This window comes from Artemia franciscana, chromosome 11 (assembly GCF_032884065.1).
Source record: "Artemia franciscana chromosome 11, ASM3288406v1, whole genome shotgun sequence".
Taxonomy (NCBI): Eukaryota; Metazoa; Arthropoda; class Branchiopoda; order Anostraca; family Artemiidae; genus Artemia; species Artemia franciscana.
Window position 1 is genome coordinate 42,794,098 of NC_088873.1, and position 26,361 is coordinate 42,820,458.

Genomic DNA, 26,361 nt, shown 5'->3' on the forward strand with positions numbered 1-26,361 from the left:
CATTATTATGTTAGACTTTCACGGTAAGTTGTGCTGGATTTTGAACTAGCCAGAAGACACTATGTAAACTTTTAATGCTACTTTTACGCTTACTGTTACTAATAAAACTAAGGGCAATAAATTGAAACTTTTAGGGGGAGTTTCAATTAAACGAAAAAACTATATGCATGCCTGTAATAAAAGGGTATATAAACAATATCATAGTCAGCGCTGCTCTATCATGACTAGTAATATCATTGATATTTAAAGGAGCTAATTTAAACAAACAACCCGTATACAAACCCTAAAAGCCAAAATAAACAACCCCTATGCTGTCTCAACGCCAGAACATCATTTGCAATTTACGAGAAAAAATTTAGATATTTTCACTTTTATAACTTTAATAAATAAAAAATTGTCAAGATTTTAAAGAATAAATATGACCATATGTATATAAAACTGATAATGCACATTCATTTGTAATTTTTTCAGTAAAGTGCAAATTATGTTCCGGTGCTGAGAAGGCATAGGGGTTGTGAGCCCTAATCACGTTAATTTCTGCTCGTTTTGAGTTTAACTCGGTTATTTATTGTAATTTCTGCTCGTTTTAGGTTTCATTTATTTATTGATGCTGATTTGTAGTAGTTTACTCTTGGTAGATTATTTGATTCTATTTTTGCTCATTTTTGATTTAATGTAGTTCTTTACTTTTACTTGAAAAACTTATTTTTTGGAAAAAAGTTTTAGTTTTATTAATCAAAAAAGATAAAATCCATCGTAAGTTTTTTCTTTATCGAAAAGAACAAAATAAGGTAGAGCTACAAAAAAAAATGTGTCGTATCATATTGCGTGTAAAAGCGTTTTTCTCTTGTACTGTCATACCTAAGACAAAAGGGCTTAGCTTACATTTTTGTTGTCATGCTAATGAATGTACTTGTATTAAGATTGTTGTGAAGATATTTTTTGTCTTAAATTTCAATGTGCTGCTGAAAAACACGGTCAAACCTCAATTCTCGAACTTCCCACTGTTCGAACACGTTAGATTTCTTATAGAATATTCAAAAGGTAAATGCCTCTGTTTTTGAACCAAATTTTGGTTCTCAAACACCAGCAGTGCCTTTGAAACCGATGGGTAAGTTATTCATTTGATGAATCTATCATAAAAAAGGTTTAAGATCCTTCGGAGCTTCTGCAGGCGCAAAGGGCGTAAAGTCGACATTTCAGTTGCTGAAACGTGCTTAAAATGTAATTTGTTTCTCCGGCAGCTCAGTTTTAGAACATACCTTCAGAACAAATAATTTCTGCGACCACACTGGCTAATCATGACAAAACGAAAATAACAGTAAAAAAGAGACAAACGGGGATAGTACAAACCAGTGAAAAGGATTATAGATTATAATACAAATATTTCTGTAAAGACCTCCGCTTGACTGTCCTTAGTGCAGAATGAAACCAATAAAATATAAAAACCAAACATTAAAACAAATAAAATAAGATGACCCTTTCAGAGTAACGGTGAAAGGGTAACTGGATACAAATCTTGAATGTCTTAAATTTTTATCCTGTTACCCATTCACCGTTACTCTGAAAGGGTCATCTTATTTTAGTTCTGTTTTAAGGTTTGATTTTTTATATTTTATTGGTTTTATTCTCCATTAAGGGCGGTCAAGCGCAGGTCTTGACCGAAATATCTGCATTATAATCTACTTTTTTTCACTGGCTTGTTTGGTCCTCGTTTCTCTTTTCTTTACTATTATTTTCGTTTTATACTTTCAGAACGAATTCTGATCGAGAAATGAGGTTTGATTGTATGAATCAAATTGGTGCGTAGTGCACAGAAATATGATAGGTAGGCTTTGCAATATAATATCGTCTATCCCTATGAATGCGACATCTCGTATCTTATATGAAATAAATATGACGAGAAGATGAAGACACGTCAACGCTTTGTATATCAAACCTTGGTACGCCATCTTTTAGGAAATGATTAGAATCAAGGAAATAACCTTCTTTCTTTAAAACTAAATTGGCTCTGTCCATAAATTCTAGAGAAAACTCGTTTATTTTAATATGGGATTACATCGAAGGTGGAAGACCGTTTGTTGAATACCCTATAGCTCAGCTGGTGGAGTGTTTGATCTCCCTTCTTGACGCCATTTTTATTCCTTTTTGGGTCATAGTTGTATCTGCGGAGTAAATAAATGAGCGGTGAAAAATTTTCTGCTAATATTTAGAAGTAGCATGGAATCTTTCTTGGGGTACAGTATATCATTCATATACGCATATTCACTGATGTATAAATCTGACTGGTTTGATCTTTGTAATTAATGTTAATATTCAATAGCCATTATTTAAATTCTATATAACAAATCAAAAGGTCCTCTTGCTAAGGTGCTTGTCGATTTCTATAATCTGGACGACGACCGTAAAGAAATTTTCTACTTCTCTACTCGGACCTTGATGTCCTTGATTATGTGGACTACTAAACTACTTCGCACTCTGCGGTGTCTTGAAGTGATCAAAGCCACGGGTCCTAACAGCATACCTTATGCTGTCTGTCTAAAATTAGCTGGACCTTTGTTATTGCTTTGTATTTTGCTGTGGAACCTTTCTGTGCACAAGAAAATCTGCGTATGTCAAATCTAACCAGATGACTATCTTAACCAGATAGAGTATCTAAAACAGATGACTAATCAACGACCGTGGCTGCCATAAATGACATGGGAGACAACTCTACATTTCTTTACCTAAACCAGATGACGAATCAACGACCGTGGATGCCCTAAATGACGTGGGACACAATTCTACATTCTTTTACCTAAACCAGATGACGAATCAACGACCGTGGTTGCCATAATTGACGTGATAGACAATTCTACATTCCTTTACCTAAACCAGATGACGAATCAACGACCGTGGATGCCATAAATAACATAGGAGACAATTGTACACTCTTATCTAAACCAGATGACGAATCAACGACCGTGGATGCCATAAATGACGTGGGAGACAACTCTACATTCCTTTACCTAAACCAGATGGCGAATCAACGACCATGGCTGCCATAAATGACGTGGGAGACAATTCTACATTTCCTTAATTAATTAGATGACGAATCAACGACCGTGGATGCCATAATTGACGTCGTAGACAATTCTACATTCCTTTACCTGAACCAGATGACGAATCGACGACCTTGAATGCCATAAATAACGTGGGAGACAATTGTATACTCTTATCTAAATCAGATGACGAATCAGCGACCGTGGATGCCATATATGACATGAGAGACAACTCTACATTCCTTTACCTAAACCAGATGACGAATCAACGACCGTGGATGCCATAAATAACATGGGAGACAATTGTACACTCTTATCTAAATCAGATGACGAATCAACGACCATGGATGCCATAAATGACGTGGGAGACAACTCTACATTCCTTTACCTAAACCAGATGGCGAATCAACGACCATGGCTGCCATAAATGACGTGGGAGACAATTCTACATTCCCTTACCTAAACCAGATGACGAATCAACCAGATGCCATAATTGACGTCGTAGACAATTCTACATTCCTTTACCTAAACCAGATGACGAATCGACGACCTTGAATGCCACAAATAACGTGGGAGACAATTGTATACTCTTATCTAAATCAGATGACGAATCAGCGACCGTGGATGCCATAAATGACATGAGAGACAACTCTACATTCCTTTACCTAAACCAGATGACGAATCAACGACCGTGGATGCCATAAATGACGTGGGAGACAATTCTACATTCCTTTACCTAAACCAGATGACGAATCAACGACCGTGGATCCCATAAATAATGTGGGAGACAATTCTACACTCTTATCTAAACCAGATGACGAATCAGCGACCGTGGATGCCATAAATGACGTGAGAGACAACTCTACATTCCTTTACCTAAACAAGATGCCGAATCAACGACCGTGGATGCCATAAATGACGTGAGAGACAACTCTACATTCCTTTACCTAAACAAGATGCCGAATCAACGACCGTAGATGCCATAAATGACGTTGGAGACAACTCTACGTTACATTATCGAAGAAGCACGACGCATGTAGCCATCCCAAAACACGATGTTCCAATCCAAGCTTCTCAACACACATATCTTTTGGAAATCGAAAAGTGGTTCAATACCGGGATAGTTAATTTCAATGCATCGAAAACAAAGGAGCTGCTGATTTTACAATCAAAAATGCCATGCATACACCCCAAATTTGTGTTCACGACTGAAGCTATAAATAGATTAGACAAGCTTTGTTTCCTCAGAATTTATTCTTTGTCGCAAAAAAAACCTTTTACTGCTCCGGTTGATCGTCCCATTTTACAAGTCTTGCATCAGATCCATCGTCATGTATTTGTGCCCGCTGTTTGCTGGGAAGCGTTGTTGGCACCGCTTCAAAAGATCCGGAACAGGGCTAATAGCGCAGATTCAATTGTTCTCCATGACTCTCTCCAGTCTATTCGGAAAAGTCTTGATGAATCGTTAATGGGTATATAAACCACACACACACACACAAAAATTATATTACTTTACTGCCATAACATCGATTGTCGCCAATAAACCCCCATGATGTGAGAGAAAAGGTGAAATTAGTGTACTGAAAGGTATTTGAAAAACTGAGGTTTTTTTTTCTCTCTTGTTTTGTTAGTTCTGACCTTCAGACGATAACCTACCCCCTATCAAACTACTGCCGCGAGGAAGCGAATAGCAGAAATGTCTGATAACTTACTATTACAAGCAGCATTGAAGTTTTAAAACCTAATTTTAAAACTTGATAGCGATACAGTTTGATGAAACCACTGATATTGTCAGCTTTACGTCCACGTGAAGGAAATCTGGCAACCGCATGGCACGCAAATGACAACCATGTGGATGATAATTTTTGTTTTGTGAAACTTCCAGCATCAGAACAGTCGCCCGAAAACACCAAATAAAGACAAAGTTACTAAATCACAGCACCATATAAACTCGTACCATATAAACTCGCTATTGACAAAGCGCCAGATTTTAGCACCAGAACAGAAATGCCCGATAAGTGGATGGTGCATCTAGATTTGGTAATTCCATTATAAAAATTAGTATCTGAGGCCATAGAGTTGTACAGAGGTCTGAACGTAGAGGGAAGTATGCTAAAAGTGAATTTTGTGGAACGTATTCCTCAATATTGTCAGTTGGTGGGTGGTTAGTTCTATTTCCACAGAGACAGCTTTACAATAAGGTACGGAACAGCCAAGAATCTTGTACTTATCTATATAATCAGCTACTGATCCGTATAACATTCCTTGTGAGTCTTTTAGATCGTGTATTTTCTTGTGCAAAAAGTAAATTTTCTAGGCCAGCGTTTTTTTATAATGTAGGGGGGGGGCTTTGGAATGATTCTAGGCAGCTTACTAAATAACTGATAAAATGGACAGATTCTTTGAAATGTATCAAATGGGAATACGTTATGGAAGTGTGTTCTGACGACGCCTTAGCAATCCCTTATTGCCATTGTGGGTTTCAACTCTTGTTTATGCGAAAGTTCAGATATATTTCCGTTTGAATTTGTTCTGCTCATTGCCTAACCGTAATATTGAAAAAACAGTCAGTAAATTTTCTAAATCAAGTGATTTCAGCATTAAATTTTGTTAGACTTAATGATAACTAACTTGTTCCTCAGCCATACTAGGAGAGCCTTTCTGGCTTTGTTGGACTCCAACATAAGTGGCTTTTAAAGGGAAAATTTAAAATTGTAGTTTTTTATGAATGAGATTTTTTTTTTTACAAAATATCCATCCAGACTACGGGGAATTCTTTGCAAAGTACGCGAAATTGACTGCTGTGAAATTATTAAGTCCCTGTATCAGTCAATATATTTGCTTTGCGAGAACTTGCGCTATATTAAAACGATAAAACTTTGTCTCTATGAAAATTTTTACTTGTAATAATGATATAAGAAAAATTAATTGTAATAAAGCATTGTTTATTGTTTTCTATTTTATTAATCAAGAATGACCATGCGAAAAAAACGAATTTGTTCTTGTAAGAATAGCCTTAAGTTGATTGTATTTACACTCGAAATGTTTTTTATGGCACTTCGTATTAACCAAAATATCCATCCAGACAACGGGAATTCTTTACAAAATACGCAAAATTAACTGCTGTGAAATTATTAAGTCCCTGTTTTAGTCAATATATTTACTTTGTGAAAATTTGTGCTATATTAAAACGACAAAACTTTGTCTCTATGAAAATTCTTACTCATAATGATATAAGAAAAATTATTTGTAATAAAGCTTTGTTTATTGTTTTCTATTTTATTGATCAAGAATAATCATGAGAAAAAAAATGAATTTGTCCCTGTAAGAATAGCCTTAAGTTGATTTATTTATGCTCGAAATCTTTTTTTTTTAATAGGCTCGTTCTGCGGCGCCGTGTGTTTTGTTCTTCGATGAGTTAGATTCAATTGCAAAAGCTCGAGGTGGCTCTCAGGGTGATGCAGGAGGTGCCGCTGACCGAGTCATCAACCAAATCCTGACAGAAATGGATGGAATGGGGGCAAAGAAGAATGTATTTATTATTGGTAAGTATTTTTACATCTATCTTCCCAGGGAATAGTTAAGACCATCCCAATAGTAACAGGGTCTTCAAGCCTTTGACCTTTTGAAGGACCTGTTACTTTAATTATTGTTTTTCATCAATTTTAGAAGCATTGAGTTTTGTAAAGAAAAGGGGAATAATAATTTGTGAGTTGTGAGATAAAAATTAGGTAATCTTTGCTCCAATTTTTGTCCTAATAAGAGACAAAGAATCACATCATTAATATTTTACCCACCAATTGTTGCCATGGATGGGTTGCCAGGGGTAGCTGTAGTAAGATGTAATATAGAGGAAGTCTTTATGTTTGGTATTTCCTAATTCTTTGAATTTGTGTGGCAAAACTGGGAGTAACCCGAGGAATTGGACCGGTGCAGTTTTTTAAATCTTCGACGCAGGGGCGCCAATGAGGGGAGGGGTCAGATTTTGAGCTTTAAGTTTTTCCCTGCCAATGAGGTGCTGGTCAATTTTGAAAAACATCTTTCCTTTAATGTTTTTACCTAAGAAAAACAATGCCTCTCCCCGCTAGATTCTGAAACCCCCCTTTTCCTGTATTTTTTTTTTTTGGGGGGGGGGAGGGGGGTAATCTTGGGAGAAGGGGTAAAATATATTTTTCTATGGTCTTCTCAAAAAGTGTCGGCTAAGATTTTTTTTTTCTCCTTTTTATACCTCTCATTTGACAGACTCTTCGTCTGTTTAATAACAATTATCCAGATAAAAAGGGTTGACTGTATTAATGAAAATGGAAAATTAATGTTTAATTTGGTGATATAGACTAGAGAAAATTAGAAGACTCGTGTCGTGAAACCAGGTCACCGGAGACCTGGTCACCAGCGAAAGTTCTGATTAAAGGGTAGCTGATTAAGGTCGAATTGATAAGAGAGAAGACTTTAGCACTTCAGCATGGTTTTAGTAGGATTTAGAATCTACGACTGCTACTCACACTGCCATGAGTGCCAATTGAAAGGGGTAGGGAGGCAATTGACCCTCTCCCCGTAGGTTTTTTTAAATATTTTGATCGGGTATTTTCAGTTATAAATGGAAGTAAAATAGCTCTTCCCTTCCCCCTAGATTTTGAAAAAAAATTCTTTGTACTTTCATAGAAAAATTCTTCCTCACACCATCTAAGGGGCCCTTTGACACTACATTGTTACCTAGCAGGAATAAAAAAATTCAAGGCTCAATATTATTTTTTATGCATCTTTCACGGTCCGTGCGTAATTTTATATGTTAAGTGGTTAAGTTATATTACGTTTAGTATAACCTCTCACACTTAAACAAGCCCTTTCACACGGGTAACGGTTTTGTTAACTAACCTATACTCTGCATACTAGTCTCTTCCTAGTTATTTTGTAATCAATGAAAAATAGTTTAAAAGTAAATTAAGTCACCTATTTTCAGAAGAATTCCATCCAAATAATGTTTCAGCGTCTCAATATACCAAAACATTATTTGTAAGATAATGATTTCGGTTTATTAGGGTTTATGTTCAAAATTTATTCAACTCTGCATCGTCTCCTTGCAGGATTAAAAAAAAAAAAAAAATAAATAAACAAATAAAAAAAAATAATAAATAAACAGTGGTTTCCTAAGCAGCTTTCATGCTTTATACCTTATTTCTGTGCTATATTACGTTATATTAACGTAATATAGAGCATATTACGTATTAAGTTATGTTACGTTAAGTATAACCTCTCACACTTAAACTTAAGTCCTTTCACAAAACGCCAATGTAAAACTCCATAATAACATCTTGATCATCTAAGATCATCATAATCGTCTTAAGCAAACTATTTAAGAATTAGAATTTGGAAGGGAGTTGGAGATTCAAGTTCCTCCGAAAAGTGTATTAGTTTTCAAAATTTATTAACTGTTTATCCAAAAAATATCATTTTATTGTTAATATATTGATTTTTCCATATTGTAATGTAAGCTTATATAAATTACATCTCTGTGTAGAGATCAAACCTACTTGGCACCGCCTACATTACGGACAAAATTTTGCTCCTAATTTACATAACCTAACATAGAGCCTTGGGCTATCGGGTCACTTTTTCAGAGAGACAGAAATGGTTCTTTTTCAGCCTAATGGGAAATAAAAAAAATAAATGCAGATAAAACTTTTTTAAGATTTTGACCGATCAACACTTGATGGCGTTAGTTTTTTTGGAGTCGAGCTGAATTTTAGTCTCTTAAAGGTTTTCCATATTCTATGCAATTGGATTCACCCTGTGTAATTGGATGGATGAGTGGGGTTAAGGTTTCGTACAAGTACTTATCTATATTAGATACTAAAGTAGGGAAACAGTCTTCCTTTCTCCTTCTGTTTTTATTTATTTTTTATATATATTACTCATTATTCATGTTTATTGTTTATTATATATTCTTTGTTTTTTTTTATATTTTATATTGTTTATGTTCGGTTGTGTGGTGGGCGTGTGTTTCTGTGTTTGTGCTGTTGCATTGGTGATTTGTTTTTTCACTATATATATATATATATATATATATATATATATATATATATATATATATATATATATATATATATATATATATATATATATATATATACTAGCTGTTGGGGTGGTGCTTCGCACCACCTGTGAATAGAGAGATATATATATATATATATATATATATATATATATATATATATATATATATATATATATATATATATATATATATATATATATATATATATATATATATATATATATATATATATATATATATATATATATATATATATATATATATATATATATATATATATATATATATATATATATATGTTTTTAACTACGTAAAACATGCGAATATACAACATTCTTCGCTGTCCCATTGTCTGTGCATATAAATAGATTGTCAGGTTTACTGACTCTTGAACATGCAACATATAATTGTCCATGGGAAAAACAATCCGTATTCAGATCTATGCCTCATTATTCTAATGATGTGTCCCTGTCGTCATTTATATTCCCTGTGTCCCGGTGTCCCAGTTTGTAATTTCTCTTTGAGTGTCCCGGTCGTCATTTATATTCCCTGTGTCCCGTTGTCCCGGTCGTCATTTGTGTCCCGGTGTCCCGGTCTGTAATTTCTATTCGAACAATCCCTGTGTCCTGGTCGTCATTTATATATCCCGCCTGTGCCCCCGGCGTCCCCGTTGTAGTTGTGTCCCTGTGTCCCGGTCGTGATTTGTGTCCGGGTGCCCCAGTCTGTAATTACTCTTTGAGGTTCCCGGTCGTCATTTATATTCCCTGTGTCCCGGTATGTAATTTCATCAGTTGACAAACATGACGTCAGTCGACAAACAACTTCATGACGCATACAGCTCAATCCTTATAATGACGTCAGTCGACAAACATGACGTCAGTCGACACACAAACATGACGTCACTCGACACACACACACACAGACAACTTATTTTTATATATATAGATATATATTACTCATTATTCATGTTTATTGTTTATTATATATTCTTTGTTATTTTTTTATATTTTATATTGTTTATGTTCGGTTGTGTGGTGGGCGTGTGTTTCTGTGTTTGTGCTGTTGCATTGGTGATTTCTTTTTTCACTATATATATATATATATATATATATATATATATATATATATATATATATATATATATATATATATATATATATATATACTATAACACCTAGTTGATGGGGCGCTTCGCCCCCCCCCCCCCAAGCCCCCCCGCGCGCGTAAGTCGTTACGCGCCATTGTAGTTGTGTCCCTGTGTCCTACCTGTGAATAGATATATATATATATATATATATATATATATATATATATATATATATATATATATATATATATATATATATATATATATATATATATATATATATATATATATATATATATATATATATATATATTTTTATATATATATATATTTTATATATATATATATTTATATATATATGTTTTTAACTACGTAAAACATGCGAATATACAAAATTCTTCGCTGTCCCATTGTCTGTGCATATAAATAGATTGTCAGGTTTACTGACTCTTGAACATGCAACATATAATTGTCCATGGGAAAAACAATCCGTATTCAGATCTATGCCTCATTATTCTAATGATGTGTCCCTGTCGTCATTTATATTCCCTGTGTCCCGGTGTCCCAGTTTGTAATTTCTCTTTGAGTGTCTCGGTCGTCATTTATATTCCCTCTGTCCCGGTGTCCCGGTCGTCATTTGTGTCCCGGTGTCCCGGTCTGTAATTTCTATTCGAACAATCCCTGTGTCCCGGTCGTCATTTATATATCCCGCCTGTGCCCCCGGCGTCCCCGTTGTAATTTTGTCCCTGTGTCCCGGTCGTCATTTATATTCCCTGTGTCCCGGTCGTGATTTGTGTCCTGGTGTCCCAGCCTGTAATTACTCTTTGAGGTTCCCGGTCGTCATTTATATTCCCTGTGTCCCGGTCGTCATTTTCTGTCCCGGTGTGTAATTTCATTAGTTGACAAACATGACGTCAGTCGACAAACAACTTCATGACGCATACAGCTCAATCCTTATAATGACGTCACTCGACAAACATGACGTCAGTCGACACACAAACATGACGTCACTCGACACACACACACATAGACAACTTATTTTTATATATATAGATATATATACTAGCTGTTGGGGTGGCGCTTCGCGCCACCCCAACACCTAGTTAGTGGGGGCGCTTCGGCGCCCCCCCCAAGCCCCCCCGCACGCGTAAGTCGTTACGCGCCATATTAGTTACGCGCCATTGTAGTTGTGTCCCTGTGTCCCACCTGTGAATATGGATAGATATATATATATATTTTTAACTACGTAAAACTTGCGAATATACAACATTCTTTGCTGTCCCATTGTCTGTCCATATAAATAGATTGGCAGGTTTACCAACTCTTGAACATGCAACATAATAATCCAACAACATCCAACAGCTAGTATATATATATATATATATATATATATATATATATATATATATATATATATATATATATATATATATATATATATATATATATGTTTTTAACTACGTAAAACTTGCGAATATACAACATTCTTTGCTGTCCCATTGTCTGTGCATATAAATAGATTGTCAGGTTTACCGACTCTTGAACATGCAACATATAATGGTCCATGGGAAAACAATCCGTATTCAGATCTATACCTCATGATTCTAATGATTGCACTTGAGCTTTGTTGATGGTGATTGCTAATCGACCATTCCCTGAGTCGCCATCGTCATTTATATATCCCCCTGTGCACCCCGGCGTTCCCTTTGTAGTTATGTCCCTGTGTCCCGGTCGTCATTTATATTCCCTGTGTCCCGGTCGTCATTTATATTCCCTGTGTCCCGGTCGTCATTTGTGTCCCGGTGTTCCAGTCTGTGATTTCTCTTTGAGTGTCCCGGGCGTCATTTATATTCCTTGTGTCCCGGTGTCCCGGTCGTCATTTATATCCCCCTGTGCCCCCCGGCGTCCCCATTGTAGTTGTGTCCCTGTGTCCCGGTCGTCATTTATATTCCCTATGTCCCGGTCGTCATTTGTATCCCGGTGTCCCGGTCTGTATATACATTCGTTTTTTAGTTTTGTTTTTCTCCTTTATTTTTTTCCTTTTTTCTTTTTTTTCTTTTTTAGTTTATTTAGATTTTTAGATTTTTTAGTTTTTTTATTAGTTTTTAGTTTTTTTGTAGTTTTTACCATTTTTTTACTTTTTTATATTTATTAATATTTTTTTAGTTTTCTTTTTCTCTTATTTTTCAGTTTTTTCCTTTTTTTTAGTTTTTTCTTTTTTAGTTTTTAGTTTTTTTTTTGTTTTTTACCTTTTTTAGTTTTTTTAGTTTTTTAGCTTTTTTAGTTTTTTTATTAGTTTTTAGTTTTTTTTTAGTTTTTGCCTTTTTTTAGTTTTTTTTAGTTTTTAGTTTTTTACCTTTTTTTAGTTTTTTTTAGTTTTTTAGCTTTTTTAGTTTTTTTTCTTTTTAGTTTTTTTTGTAGTTTTTACCTTTTTTAGTTTTTTTCTTCTTTTGTATTAGTGTGAAATAGTTCAGACGTCATATGCGGACAAACACGACGTCACTCGACAGACAGACAGACAGACATAACCCACAAACAACTTATTTTTATATATATTTATTCATATTTTTTTAGTTTTCTTTTTCTCTTTTATTTTTCAGTTTTTTCCTTTTTTTTAGTTTTTTTCTTTTTTAGTTTTTAGTTTTTTTTTAGTTTTTTACCTTTTTTTAGTTTTTTTTTAGTTTTTTTAGTTTTTTAGCTTTTTTAGTTTTTTTATTAGTTTTTATTTTTTTTGTAGTTTTTGCCTTTTTTTTATTTTTTTCAGTTTTTTTTTAGTTATTAGATTTTTACCTTTTTTTAGTTTTTTTAGTTTTTTAGCTTTTTTAGTTTTTTTTTTCTGTCTGTCTGTGTGTCTGTCTGTGGATCAGGTGACGTCATGTTTCTGTGTTGACTGACGTCATGAAATTAGTTGTCGTCATTTTTGCTTTGACGGTGACGTCATTCAAGATATTTAAGACATATGTTCACGTAGAAATCTATTAATGTTTAAGTTTACAATGACTGATGAACTTACCATGGCAAAAGCCGATGAAGATGCTCAAAGAGTTTATGCCAAAAAACTTGCTGCTGATAGAGAAAGTCAGAAAAGAAAGCGTGCCGAGGAATCAAAAGAACAGCAAGGAAACAGGCTTGAGGCTGATAGAGAAAGAAAGAACAGAAAGCGTGCCGAGGAATCAAAAGAACAGCCAGGAAACAGGCTTGAGGCTGATAGAGAAAGAAAGAACAGAAAGCGTGCCGAGGAATCAAAAGAACAGCAAGGAAACAGGCTTGAGGCTGATAGAGAAAAAAAGAACAGAAAGCGTGCCGAGGAATCAAAAGAACAGCAAGGAAACAGGCTTGAGGCTGATAGAGAAAAAAAGAACAGAAAGCGTGCCGAGGAACTACCAGAGCAACGCGGAAGCAGACTTGCTGCTAAAAGAGAAAGTGAAAAAAGAAGGCGTGCCGAGGAATTACAAGAACAGGAAGAAATCAGGCTTGCTGCTGATAGAGAAAGTAAGAAAAGAAAGCGTGCCGAGGAATCACAAGAACAGCAAGAAATCAGGCTTGCTGCTGATAGAGAAAGTAAGAAAAGAAAGCGTGCCGAGGAATCAGAGCAACCTGAAAGTTATCGCCTGGCATTCAGGTACAACCCAGTCGATGATTATAGCTTGAGTAGATGTGTTCAAATCGGGACAATGTCTAAAATTTGTCCCTATTGCAAGGCCTTGAAATTCAATGGTGAAACAATGGGAATGTGTTGCGCCTCAGGAAAAGTTAAACTTCCTCTATTGGCTGCACCACCAGAGCCATTGAAGACGAATGAATGCTTGCCTGAAAAATTCTAATTTATGGGCACACGTAAAAATATTAAAATTAACTACAAATATGCGTGTCCGATTGCAAAACGATGACTCTGGTCAAACAGTAGACTCAATTTCAGGACGTATACAACTACCTGCTGATTTCTGTAATTTAGTGACGTCCAAAAATGAATTGATTGAAAAAGTATTTCCGAATATTCTAAAAAATTATAAAAATAATAAATGGCTAAGTGAAAGAGCGATTCTCGCACCCAAAAATATAGACGTCCACGAAATCAACAATATTGTTTTGACCAAGATTCGAGACCAGGCAGTCCTTTACAAGTCAGTCGACACAGTTTTGGAACCAAATGAAGCGGTTAATTATCCATCTGAATTTTTAAATTCCATAGATCTTTCAGGGTTTCCACCACACGTGCTACAACTAAAAATAGGCGTACCAATAATACTTTTAAGAAATATAAACCCACCAAAGCTTTGCAATGGCACTCGACTTGCCGTAAAAAAAACAATGGAAAACCTAATAGAGGCCACAATCTTGACAGGGCCTTTTGAGGGTGAGGCTGTTCTTATTCCTCGCATTCCCATGATTCCAACGGATCTGCCTTTTCAATTTAAAAGATTGCAATTCCCAATTCGATTAGCATTTGCAATCACCATTAACAAAGCTCAAGGTCAATCATTAGAAAAATGTGGTATAGATCTTAATACTGATTGTTTTTCCCATGGACAATTGTACGTTGCATGTTCGAGGGTCGGTAAACCTGACAATCTATTTATATGCAGCGACAATTGGACAGCGAAGAATGTTGTATATTCGCAAGTTTTACGCAGTTAATTTGTATTGTATCTATCTATCTATCTATCTATATAAAAACGAGTTGTGTGTATGCATGTTTGTTTGTTTGTAAAAAGAGCGTTTGCATATGATGTCATTATTAGTACATACGGCTTTGTATATGCAGAGACAATGGGAAAGCCAAGAATGTTGTATATTCGCAATTTTTACGTAGTTTAACTCCTGCAGACGAAATGAATGCTTGCCTAAAAAATTCTAATTTATGGGCACACGTAAAAATATTAAAATTAACTACAAATATGCGTGTCCGATTGCAAAACGATGACTCTGGTCAAACAGTAGACTCAATTTCAGGACGTATACAACTACCTGCTGATTTCTGTAATTTAGTGACGTCCAAAAATGAATTGATTGAAAAAGTATTTCCGAATATTCTAAAAAATTATAAAAATAATAAATGGCTAAGTGAAAGAGCGATTCTCGCACCCAAAAATATAGACGTCCACGAAATCAACAATATTGTTTTGACCAAGATTCGAGACCAGGCAGTCCTTTACAAGTCAGTCGACACAGTTTTGGAACCAAATGAAGCGGTTAATTATCCATCTGAATTTTTAAATTCCATAGATCCTTCAGGGTTTCCACCACAGGTGCTACAACTAAAAATAGGCGTACCAATAATACTTTTAAGAAATATCAACCCACCAAAGCTTTGCAATGGCACGCGACTTGCCGTAAAAAAAAACAATGGAAAACCTAATAGAGGCCACAATCTTGACAGGGCCTTATGAGGGTGAGGCTGTTCTTATTCCTCGCATTCCCATGATTCCAACGGATCTGCTTTTTCAATTTAAAAGATTGCAATTCCCAATTCGATTAGCATTTGCAATCACCATTAACAAAGCTTAAGGTCAATCATTAGAAAAATGTGGTATAGATCTTAATACTGATTGTTTTTCCCATGGACAATTGTACGTTGCATGTTCGAGGGTCGGTAAACCTGACAATGTATTTATATGCAGCGACAATCGGACAGCGAAGAATGTTGTATATTCGCAAGTTTAACGCAGTTAATTTGTATTGTATCTATCTATCTATCTATCTATATAAAAACGAGTTGTGTGGATGCATGTTTGTTTGTTTGTAAAAAGAGCGTTTGCATATGACGTCATTATTAGTACATACGGCTTTGTATATGCACAGACAATGGGAAAGCCAAGAATGTTGTTTATTCGCAATTTTTACGTAGTTTGAAACACATATATAAATCTATCTATATTCACAGGTGGGACACAGGGACACAACTACAATGGCGCATAACTAATATGGCGCGTAACGACTTACGCGCGCGGGAGGGCTTGGGGGGGCGCGAAGCGCCCCACCAACTAGGTGTTGGGGTGGCGTGAAGCGCCACCCCAACAGCTAGTATATATATATATATATATATATATATATATATATATATATATATATATATATGTATATATATATATATATATATATATATATATATATATATATATATATATATATATATATATACATATATATACATATATATATATATATATATATATATATATATATATATATATATATATATATATATATATATATATATATATATATATGTATATATATATATATATATATGCATATATATATATATATCTATATATATAAAAATAAGTTGTCTGTGTGTGGATCTGTGGATCAGGTGACGTCATGTTTGTCCGCATATGACGTCTGAATTATTTCACACTAATACAAAAGAAGAAAAAAAACTAAAAAAGGTAAAAACTACAAAAAAAACTAAAAAGAAAAAAAAACTAAAAAAGCTAAAAAACTAAAAAAAAACTAAAAAAAGGTAAAAATCTAATAACTAAAAAAAAACTGAAAAAAATAAAAAAAGGCAAAAACTACAAAAAAAAATAAAAACTAATAAAAAAACTAAAAAAGCTAAAAAACTAAAAAAAACTAAAAAAAGGTAAAAAACTAAAAAAACTAAAAACTAAAAAAGAAAAAAACTAAAAAAAAGGAAAAAACTGAAAAATAAAAGAGAAAAAGAAAACTAAAAAAATATGAATAAATATATATAAAAATAAGTTGTTTGTGGGTTATGTCTGTCTGTCTGTCTGTCGAGTGACGTCGTGTTTGTCCGCATATGACGTCTGAATTATTTCACACTAATACAAAAGAAGAAAAAAAACTAAAAAAGGTAAAAACTACAAAAAAAACTAAAAAGAAAAAAAACTAAAAAAGCTAAAAAACTAAAAAAAACTAAAAAAAGGTAAAAAACTAAAAACTAAAAAAAACTGAAAAAACTAAAAAAAGGCAAAAACTAAAAAAAAACTAAAAACTAATAAAAAAAACTAAAAAAGCTAAAAAACTAAAAAAAACTAAAAAAAGGTAAAAAACAAAAAAAAACTGAAAACTAAAAAAGAAAAAACTAAAAAAAAGGAAAAAACTGAAAAATAAGAGAAAAAGAAAACTAAAAAAATATTAATAAATATAAAAAATATAAATATAGATATAATATAAATTAGCAATCAACAAAGCACCGAGACACAAATGACGACCGGGACACAGGGAGTATAAATGACGACCAGGACATAAGTAAAAAAAAAAAAACTAAAAAAACTAAAAAAATGGTAAAAACTACAAAAAAACTAAAAACTAATAAAAAAACTAAAAAATCTAAAAATCTAAATAAACTAAAAAAGAAAAAAAGAAAAAAGGAAAAAAATAAAGGAGAAAAACAAAACTAAAAAACGAATGTATATACAGACCGGGACACCGGGATACAAATGACGACCGGGACACAGGGAATATAAATGACGACCGGGACACAGGGACACAACTACAATGGGGACGCCGGGGGGCACAGGGGGATATAAATGACGACCGGGACACCGGGACACAAGGAATATAAATGACGCCCGGGACACTCAAAGAGAAATCACAGACTGGAACACCGGGACACAAATGACGACCGGGACACAGGGAATATAAATGACGACCGGGACACAGGGACATAACTACAAAGGGGACGCCGGGGTGCACAGGGGGACATATAAATGACGATGGCGACTCAGGGAATGGTCGATTAGCAATCACCATCAACAAAGCTCAAGGGCAATCATTAGAATCATGAGGTATAGATCTGAATACGGATTGTTTTCCCATGGACCATTATATGTTGCATGTTCAAGAGTCGGTAAACCTGACAATCTATTTATATGCACAGACAATGGGACAGCAAAGAATGTTGTATATTCGCAAGTTTTACGTAGTTAAAAACATATATATATATATATATATATATATATATATATATATATATATATATATATATATATATATATATATATATATATATATATATATATACATATATATATATATATATATATATATATATATATATATATATATATATATATATATATATATATATATATATATATATATATATATATATATCTATATTCACAGGTGGGACATAGGGACACAACTACAATGGCGCGTAACTAATATGGCGCGTAACGACTTACGCGCGCGGGGGGGCTTGGGGGGGGGGCGCGAAGCGCCCCCACCAACTAGGTGTTGGGGTGGCGCGAAGCGCCACCCCAACAGCTAGTATATATATATATATATATATATATATATATATATATATATATATATATATATATATATATATATATATATATATATATATATATATATATATATATATATATATATATATGTATATATATTTATATATATATATATATATATATATATATATATATATATATATATATATATATATATATATATATATATATATATTATGTATATATATAAATATATATAAATGTTTCTAGTTCAGTTCTTACATGTTTGATTTTACTTCGTGCTTACTTTCGCCCGTCATTCTTATCTTTTTTAGGTGCAACCAACCGACCCGATATTATCGACTCTGCTATACTTCGTCCAGGTCGTCTCGATCAGCTTATCTACATTCCGCTCCCTGACGAAAAGTCCCGTGAAGCCATCTTGAAGGCAAACCTTCGCAAATCCCCTGTTGCTCCTGATATCGACTTGGTTTTCCTAGCTCGCAGTACCAATGGATTTTCTGGTGCTGATTTAACGGAAATCTGTCAAAGAGCTGTCAAGATGGCAATTCGAGAATCTATCGAGGCAGATATTAGAAGGACTAAAGAGAGGGAGCAGAATCCAGACATGGATATGGAGGTAATCCCCTTCTTCCTTTCTGTTGGAGAGACTTATGTATCCTCACGGACAATTTTCTCCTAGGACGATGCTTAATTATTTATTAGTGGGAGGGGGGAAATGAACCCCTGTGTACGTGTGTGGATAATATTTACACTAGGTATGTACGCTGAGTTTTTTTCCGAGGGGGGGGGGCTTCTAAGCCATTGGGAAATTTTACTAAGTGGGAGGTTTTGGGTGGTAGAGGGTTGGACCGCCTGCCCCTCCCTGAAACGTAAAACTTAATAAACTTAACAAAAACCAACTTAAACTTAACTCGTAAAACTTGACAAAAACGAATATAAACAAATTTTTAATATGTGTTTTCAAAGTTTTTTTTGTAAAAAAAAGCGAGAATAAATTCTTTTGTAACCCCCCTCCCCCCCTCCCAGAAGAAAAAAACTTCTGGATAAGGCCCTGGAAATGACGGACAATTTTTTACAAAGAAAGGGAGAAGAAGAATCGAAGGAAAGGTACTCGCATTTATCAATATTCAGATAAAGGTGAATACATGCAAATTATGTAATTACATTGCACATAATTACATTTAAATAATTAAGAGTAACAATTACTCTATATTACATTCAATTTTAATTCACATACAAACCATTTTTGTGATGTAATTCTTCACTCAGCTGATTCACACAATCATATTTCATTACACTGTCCTTGGTTCTTTAATTTTGTATTTTCATTGTAGGTGGAGGATGAGGACCCTGTGCCAGAAATAACTAAACGCCATTTCGAGGAAGCTATGAAGTTCGCTCGTCGCTCTGTCTCTGATGCTGACATCAGAAAATATGAAATGTTTAGTCAGACTTTACAACAATCCCGAGGCATAGGAACTAACTTCAGGTAAGATATTCGTCACTTTAATGTTTTACATAACTTTTGAATCTGTTTTGGGGCTGTTGTATATTCACTTTTTTTTTATTTTGTAATCAACATCAAATTGGCATCCTCGATTTAAGTCTAACTAAATGTCTTGAAATTGCGACTTGAATTTCAATCGAGCAAACTTCATGGCTTCTTCAAAGTTACGCTTGCTTTTTTTCGACGAAAAAGGCATGAATTTTCGATTTTGAATTAAAATCTGATAGTCGTAGCTAATTGTAGAAATTGTTAATGCCAGATCTACCTCTCAATCAATTGGACATTCTGCCTTGGCTTTTTCTACAATTAGCCATGACTTGATGCCCACAACTATTCATTTTTAATTCCAATTGAGTGAGAGGCAAATCTGGCGTTATTAAGATTGTATATGAATTAAAATCTATTTTTGGATTAAAATCGAATAGTTGTGGGCATCAAGTCATGACTAATTGTAGAAAAGCCAAGGCAGATAGTCCAGTTGAGTGAGAGGGAAATCTTGCATTAACCTCCCGTATTATTTTCTGAAGCCTTTTCGAGTTTCCGTCTCTGATGGTGATAAGGAAATATGAAATGCTTAGTCAGACTCTTACAACAATCCACAGACATTGGAACTAACTTCATTTAAGCTTTTCGTTACTTAGATGTTTTCTCTTCTTTCTTGATTGTCCACAGAATTAAAGGAATCAATCAATTATTTTGAGTTTAATTTGTGGCTGTTTTAAATTCGCTTTTTCCTTTTAGCTTTGAGCTTAAAAGGAAGAGTAATATGAATTTTCTCCACTCTAAATTTTAGTTTTAAGATAAAAAAGAAGAAATCAATTGCATTTTCTCCGTTCTGAACAAAAAATGTTCCCCATCCTAAATTTTTGTTTTTAGCTAAAAAACAAGAAATTAAATGAATTTTCTCCATCACAAATTTTAATTTTAAAATATAAAAGAAGAAATCAAATGAACTTTCTCCATCCTAAATTGCAGTTCTAAGAGGATCATGCATATTGAAACGGTTTAGCGATGAGGAATTTCTTTCGTAGAGCGGCATAGTTAGTAATTCAGTAATTCAGTTAGTAAAGCTTCAAAGCTCGTGCCCCCCCCCCCAGATACTGACCCCAATAACTGAATCGTGTTGCGATGTGTTTTCAAGTGTTTAGTTTTTTTCTCTGTTTTTTTTTATTATTGCTCCGTCTTCTTATCTTTTGTATGACGGTATGCCAGCATCTTCTTGTCTTTCGGTATGATGGTATGATGGCATCTACACTTTCACGGAATGTTAAACAAAATCATAAACACACTATGGGCATAATGTCTGTCAAAAAGGTGCATCAGCAATATCTTTGGGACGACTGATGACATTAAGTTGAAAATTTTATGCCTCATACAAAACATAATTTATTACAAAACATGAAAATTTAATGCCTCATATAAATCATATAACTCATACAAAACATATACAGGTAAGAAAATTGCCAGTTTATGAAGGGACTTAGACCTTGCCGACTCTTCCACCTCAGGTATCATATCCAGAGGATCGTTCATATCATAACGGTTTAGAAGTGAGGAATTTCTTTCGTGGAGCGGAATACTTATTAAAATTTTAGGTACTTGCAATATTTAATTATAATTTAATAAAAATTTTAAGTACTTGCAATAAGCTGAACGAAGCTTCAACTTTTTTGTCGCTGTAAACCACTCCCATAAAGGTACGATATACACCAGGTGTGACAGAGTGACAGCTGAATACAGTCTAGATAGTACTTCACTGTTAAACATATACTTAACGGAAGCTAATTTGGCATAGCTGAGTCTAATTGCCTTAGATATATTTCCTACTAAAAGAGTTCTAGTGCTTGTTACGCTACATCCGAAAGTGATACTCAGACATTTCAGCTGTTATTGTGGAAATACTTTTGCCCCACAGACAACAACATATGAAGCGGCGGGGCTAATTCGGGTCGAATTTTGTATGCATGACCGGGAACCAAAAATTAAAACTCTGTTTTCTTAGCGTTCACACTTAAGTATAAAAAATCATATTCACGAGTTAGGTGGTCTAGATGACATTGGAGAGTAGAGAGGTTGCTATTTATCATAAGTACATCGGCAGCGTAACACAATAGACTAAAATCGCACAAATCAATTAGCTAAAAGAATCCGCGTTTTCCGAAGATATCACCTATTCGTAAGATAAAGACACCTCAATTTTCACGTTCTCCAAGATTTCCTGTTTCCCCCTCTAACTCCCACAATGTCACCGGATCTGGTCGGGATTTAAAACAAGAGCTCTGAAGCACAAGATCCTTCTAAATATCAGATGTATGCAAATAAATAAAAGATTTATTGAAAAGTAATTCCTATTTTCAAGCCCTTGAACCCTTAAAAAAAAATTGCCGAAATTTGCACAAATCAATTTCACAAATCATACAAATCAATTATAAAGCCATCATTAATATCTTTAGTTACACATGAGGTGAATCTACTGAACAGCACGGGGCTAGGTATTGAACCTTGTTTCAGACCCCTTATAAATTTCACTGGTCGTGACAAAGTTTCTCCATTTAACTTAATCTTAATGAAAGAATTATCATACCAGTATTTAAGACTTGCTACAACGTAAGCGTTAAATCCGCACTCCAACAACTCTGTTAATACTTGCGCTTGAATTACTGAGTCAAAGGCCGATGATATGTCTACGCTGCATATAAATAGGGACAAACCCAAAATTTCCGCTTTAGCTATAACTCTTTTAAGAACCCTGTGAGCAAAAGCACAACACAAATTCCGACGGAAACCAAACTGACGGTAATCTAGCGAGCACTTGGATACTATTTCTGAAAGTATGAGACGTTCGAACACTTTACTCAACGTGGTAGAAACTGTTATTGAGCGGTAACCGGAGCACTCGTTTGCATTTTTTACTTTTTTTCAGTATATTAGTAACCATACCAGTATGAAAAGACTGTGGCCCTATTGTAGAATGAATACACATCTGATATAACAAGGTATGATGCTGGTAGAATAAGTCAGACCCGTGTTGGAGGTGTTCAGTAGATATACCATCGAAACCAGGGGCTTTTCGGCGCTTTAACTGACAGATAGCACACTTTATATCCGCAGGAGTAATTATGAATGTGCTTCTTTTTTTTTAGAAGGGGCTGTAATTTGCATTTCAAATTAGTTTCACTGTCATTTCCCAGCTTTAAATTTTTAGAGCCACTGTAATGCTTAATTCACTCTTCTTCACTAATGCTTGAGGCAGGTTGACTTACCGGAGGCGATTTTTTAAAACACTTCCACATGTAGTTTGGATTACTAATCGATTCTTTAGATACTCGGTCAGCATTTTCCATCTTTGCTCTGTCAACCAACATACTGTATTCTTTCTTGGTTCTTCGAAAAAGATGAAACAGGGTCCTACGGCTAGACTTATTTGAGTCGACCCATATGCGATACCACAACTTGGCTCGCCATTTAGCAATTTTGAGTTTGGGGCATGTATCCCATCCCGGTTATCGAGCTCCTTTCCTAATTTTACACTTTGGTACAGAATGTCATTATCCTCGTTTTTATCCTCGGTAGACGCCGTATGCCACCAAAAGGCTATGGTGACTGAAGGGCATTGGCTATTGCTAGGGCTATTGAAGGGCTATTGCTAGGGCGTCATTATAAAGACTCCTCTTTTTGGAGAACTGTTTTATTTCAAAGAAAAAGAAACTAAATGTGTAAAAATGAAGAAAAAACTTAACAATAAACGCTTAAAAAGATTGGTACTGTAGTGTAGAAAATATCTGCTCTCACATGTATCTTAATTCATTTAGCATGCCATTAGCAAACAGGTGAGCAGTTATAACATGAAACAACTATGTTGTGTGGAAGTAATGGAAAAAAATTGAGCTTTGAAAAAGAAATATAAAAGAAGACATTTATTAATTTTCCATTCGTAATTTTTTGCAACATCATTCATGGCACCAGGCTGCTCTGCTACTATTCAGCTTTCAACCCATTTTTTTCCACGAGTTGTGTTTGTTGAACGTTCTTGTCAAGAAATTAGCAGGCAGGTTTTTGGAAATAGCCCAGATGGGAGACTATTCAAGTGGGGGCGCATTGTCATGCTTTTATTCAAATACTCACTGCGGTGTCTTCTATCTAATCCAAGCGTATCGTGTTACTGCGTGTTTGCCATATTGGCTGTCAATAAATCGTGACGAGTGGGTGGTAGAATTACTTTTAAAAATCGCCTATGAAGCCACATCAAATCTTTGCCTTGGGTGTTGTACGGGTAGATATTTTGCTCATAGAATAGGTTCAATAACTATGTGTGGTAAGGCTTTTTTGAAGAAGGAGGTATTTGGAGTTGGAACTGAAGCACAAAAATTACTGTAATTTTTAGTAACACAATCACCGTGAATAGTGAAAGATTGTTTTTTTTTTTCCAATTGGTAATCTGGAGAATCAAATTCCGTGAATTTCAAAATGGTTCCATCACTTATTTTGGTAATTATCTTGATTAATTATTAAATGTAAGTTAATCGCCCATGAAGATTAAATAAATAAATATTGGCCAAATTTAACTCAAGAATTGCAGCTCAAATAGTAGCATAACTCTTACTCTCCATAATTGCATCCAAAGCCAAACCTGGGTCTAATTTTTTTTCAAGGGTGGGAGTGGGGACGGGATATTTTGACTGTGGAGGAAACGAAACTTAAAATCACAGTATAAAAACTTCTAGTATATTTATTGTCTTGATCACTTAGCAAATTGTTCCATCACTAATTTTAGTGCTTATTCTAATTAAATATTTGGAAGAGCCTCCTCCTCCTCGGAAAAAAGATTAAAATTTTGGACTGTAGTATGTATTTTGATTTTGCCCTTTCCAACGAAAATCAAATCCATTTCCACTTATGCTTTTATCAGTGTAGCTTTCAGCGCAATCTTTATAGGTCTAGAATACGGTTGATACGATTACGACTGACATGGTACGATTTGGTATGTAGAGATATGATCAATACGTAGATGGCATCATCATAGTGTATACAATAGATTCAGAAGAAAATTATTAGAAAATCGGCAATTCGGCCAAATTTTAGGCGTTTTGTCTTTAGTACGGTTTCAAAAGTAACAACTATATTTTTTGATTAGTATAATTTGATACAAATGGAAATAGTGAAAATCCTCCATTGACGAAATATTGAATTTGCTTTTTTGTTTTGATTTATTGCCACAAAAATTATATTTTATTTATTTAATCTATTTCATATTAACTATTAACAAAAAACCAACAAACACACATCACCTCCAAATGTCACATTACGATATGGAGGAGGGATAATCAAACAAGTCAACTGAAAAATAATGATAACTAACATTAACCTCAGAAGGGGTTAAAAAAACTGAACATAACTACACCATCATGTACCCTGCCACCACTAATTTATCACTATACTCAACTCTAATAGAATCACCTATTGCAACCTTTTCATTAATTCTAGTGTTAAGTATCTTTAGCCTTCAGGTAAGCCTCTAATATACCCAATTCACTATATCCATTTATGTTTGTTTGATAATTTAGGATTTCGCTTCACTTCTTGAAGAAAGAGTTAGTTTCGGAAAAAGACAATAACGTCGAAAATTTACTTACTTTCCTTTTATCTGATATGAGGTGCATTCAGGTCAAAACCAATAACGTTTCTTTTTTGGATTTTCTCAGTTGTTTAGCATCTGTATGGCTCAAAATTTTGGACTGGTTCTTTTCCTTTCTTCTGGATTCTTTTTGGGATTTTAATGCCGATTCATCACCTTTTAATTCCCTGTTTGATTGTTGCATTTTATATCCAAGGTTTCCTGCTGGTGGTGGAGCCAGCGCGAGGCAGCCAACTGGTTCTTCTGGTCAGGGCAACTTTGAAGACAACGGTGATGGAGACCTGTATGATTGAAGTCTTTTTGTTTATGATGCTTGTGTTTTTTCTCCTCTTTTGTATTTTTCTGCAGGAGCGATTTTTCAGTTCATAGATAATTATAAGTCATCCTCCAATAGAGCTTATTAAGTGGATATATTTGTGTTCAAGAATGTGCTTAGAATTTTACTTGTTTTGCTTTTGACTTCTTTTTGTCTGAAGTCTTTTTTTCACTTTATTCTGTGGCATAAGCCACTTTGAAGTTCGACAAACTTCATTTTTATTATGTTGCTTCTGGCAAATTGGTTCCTTTATGATCGTTTTTATGGCATTTGCCCGTAGATCAAGTGCCATTTAGTGATCGCAATTTCTGTCCGTCCGTCTATCGGTGTTGGTTTCGCTAGTTCGGGAACTTCCAGATAAACTAGGACGATGAAAATTGGCAGCGTATCATGGGCCGGACCAGCTCAAATTAGAAAAAGTCGCTTCCCCGGTTCGACCATCTGGTGGGGGGAGGGGTGGAGGGACGTTTAATTCGGAAAAATTAAAAAGAGTAT

The 26,361-nt window shown here is 34.5% G+C and overlaps 1 protein-coding gene across 1 annotated transcript in view; it reads left to right on the forward strand.

Annotated features, from left to right (window-relative positions):
* The window catches only part of LOC136033254 (transitional endoplasmic reticulum ATPase-like), a 70,465-nt gene extending 44,506 nt beyond the window's left edge, over positions 1-25,959 (forward strand). Inside the window, exons 11-14 of the mRNA XM_065713995.1 lie at positions 6,421-6,586; positions 18,720-19,024; positions 19,743-19,897; positions 25,747-25,959. Coding sequence (XP_065570067.1) covers positions 6,421-6,586; positions 18,720-19,024; positions 19,743-19,897; positions 25,747-25,843 — 723 coding nt within the window. The 3' untranslated portion in view covers positions 25,844-25,959. The remainder of the gene's footprint in view (positions 1-6,420; positions 6,587-18,719; positions 19,025-19,742; positions 19,898-25,746) is intronic.
* The last annotated feature ends 402 nt before the right edge of the window (positions 25,960-26,361 follow it).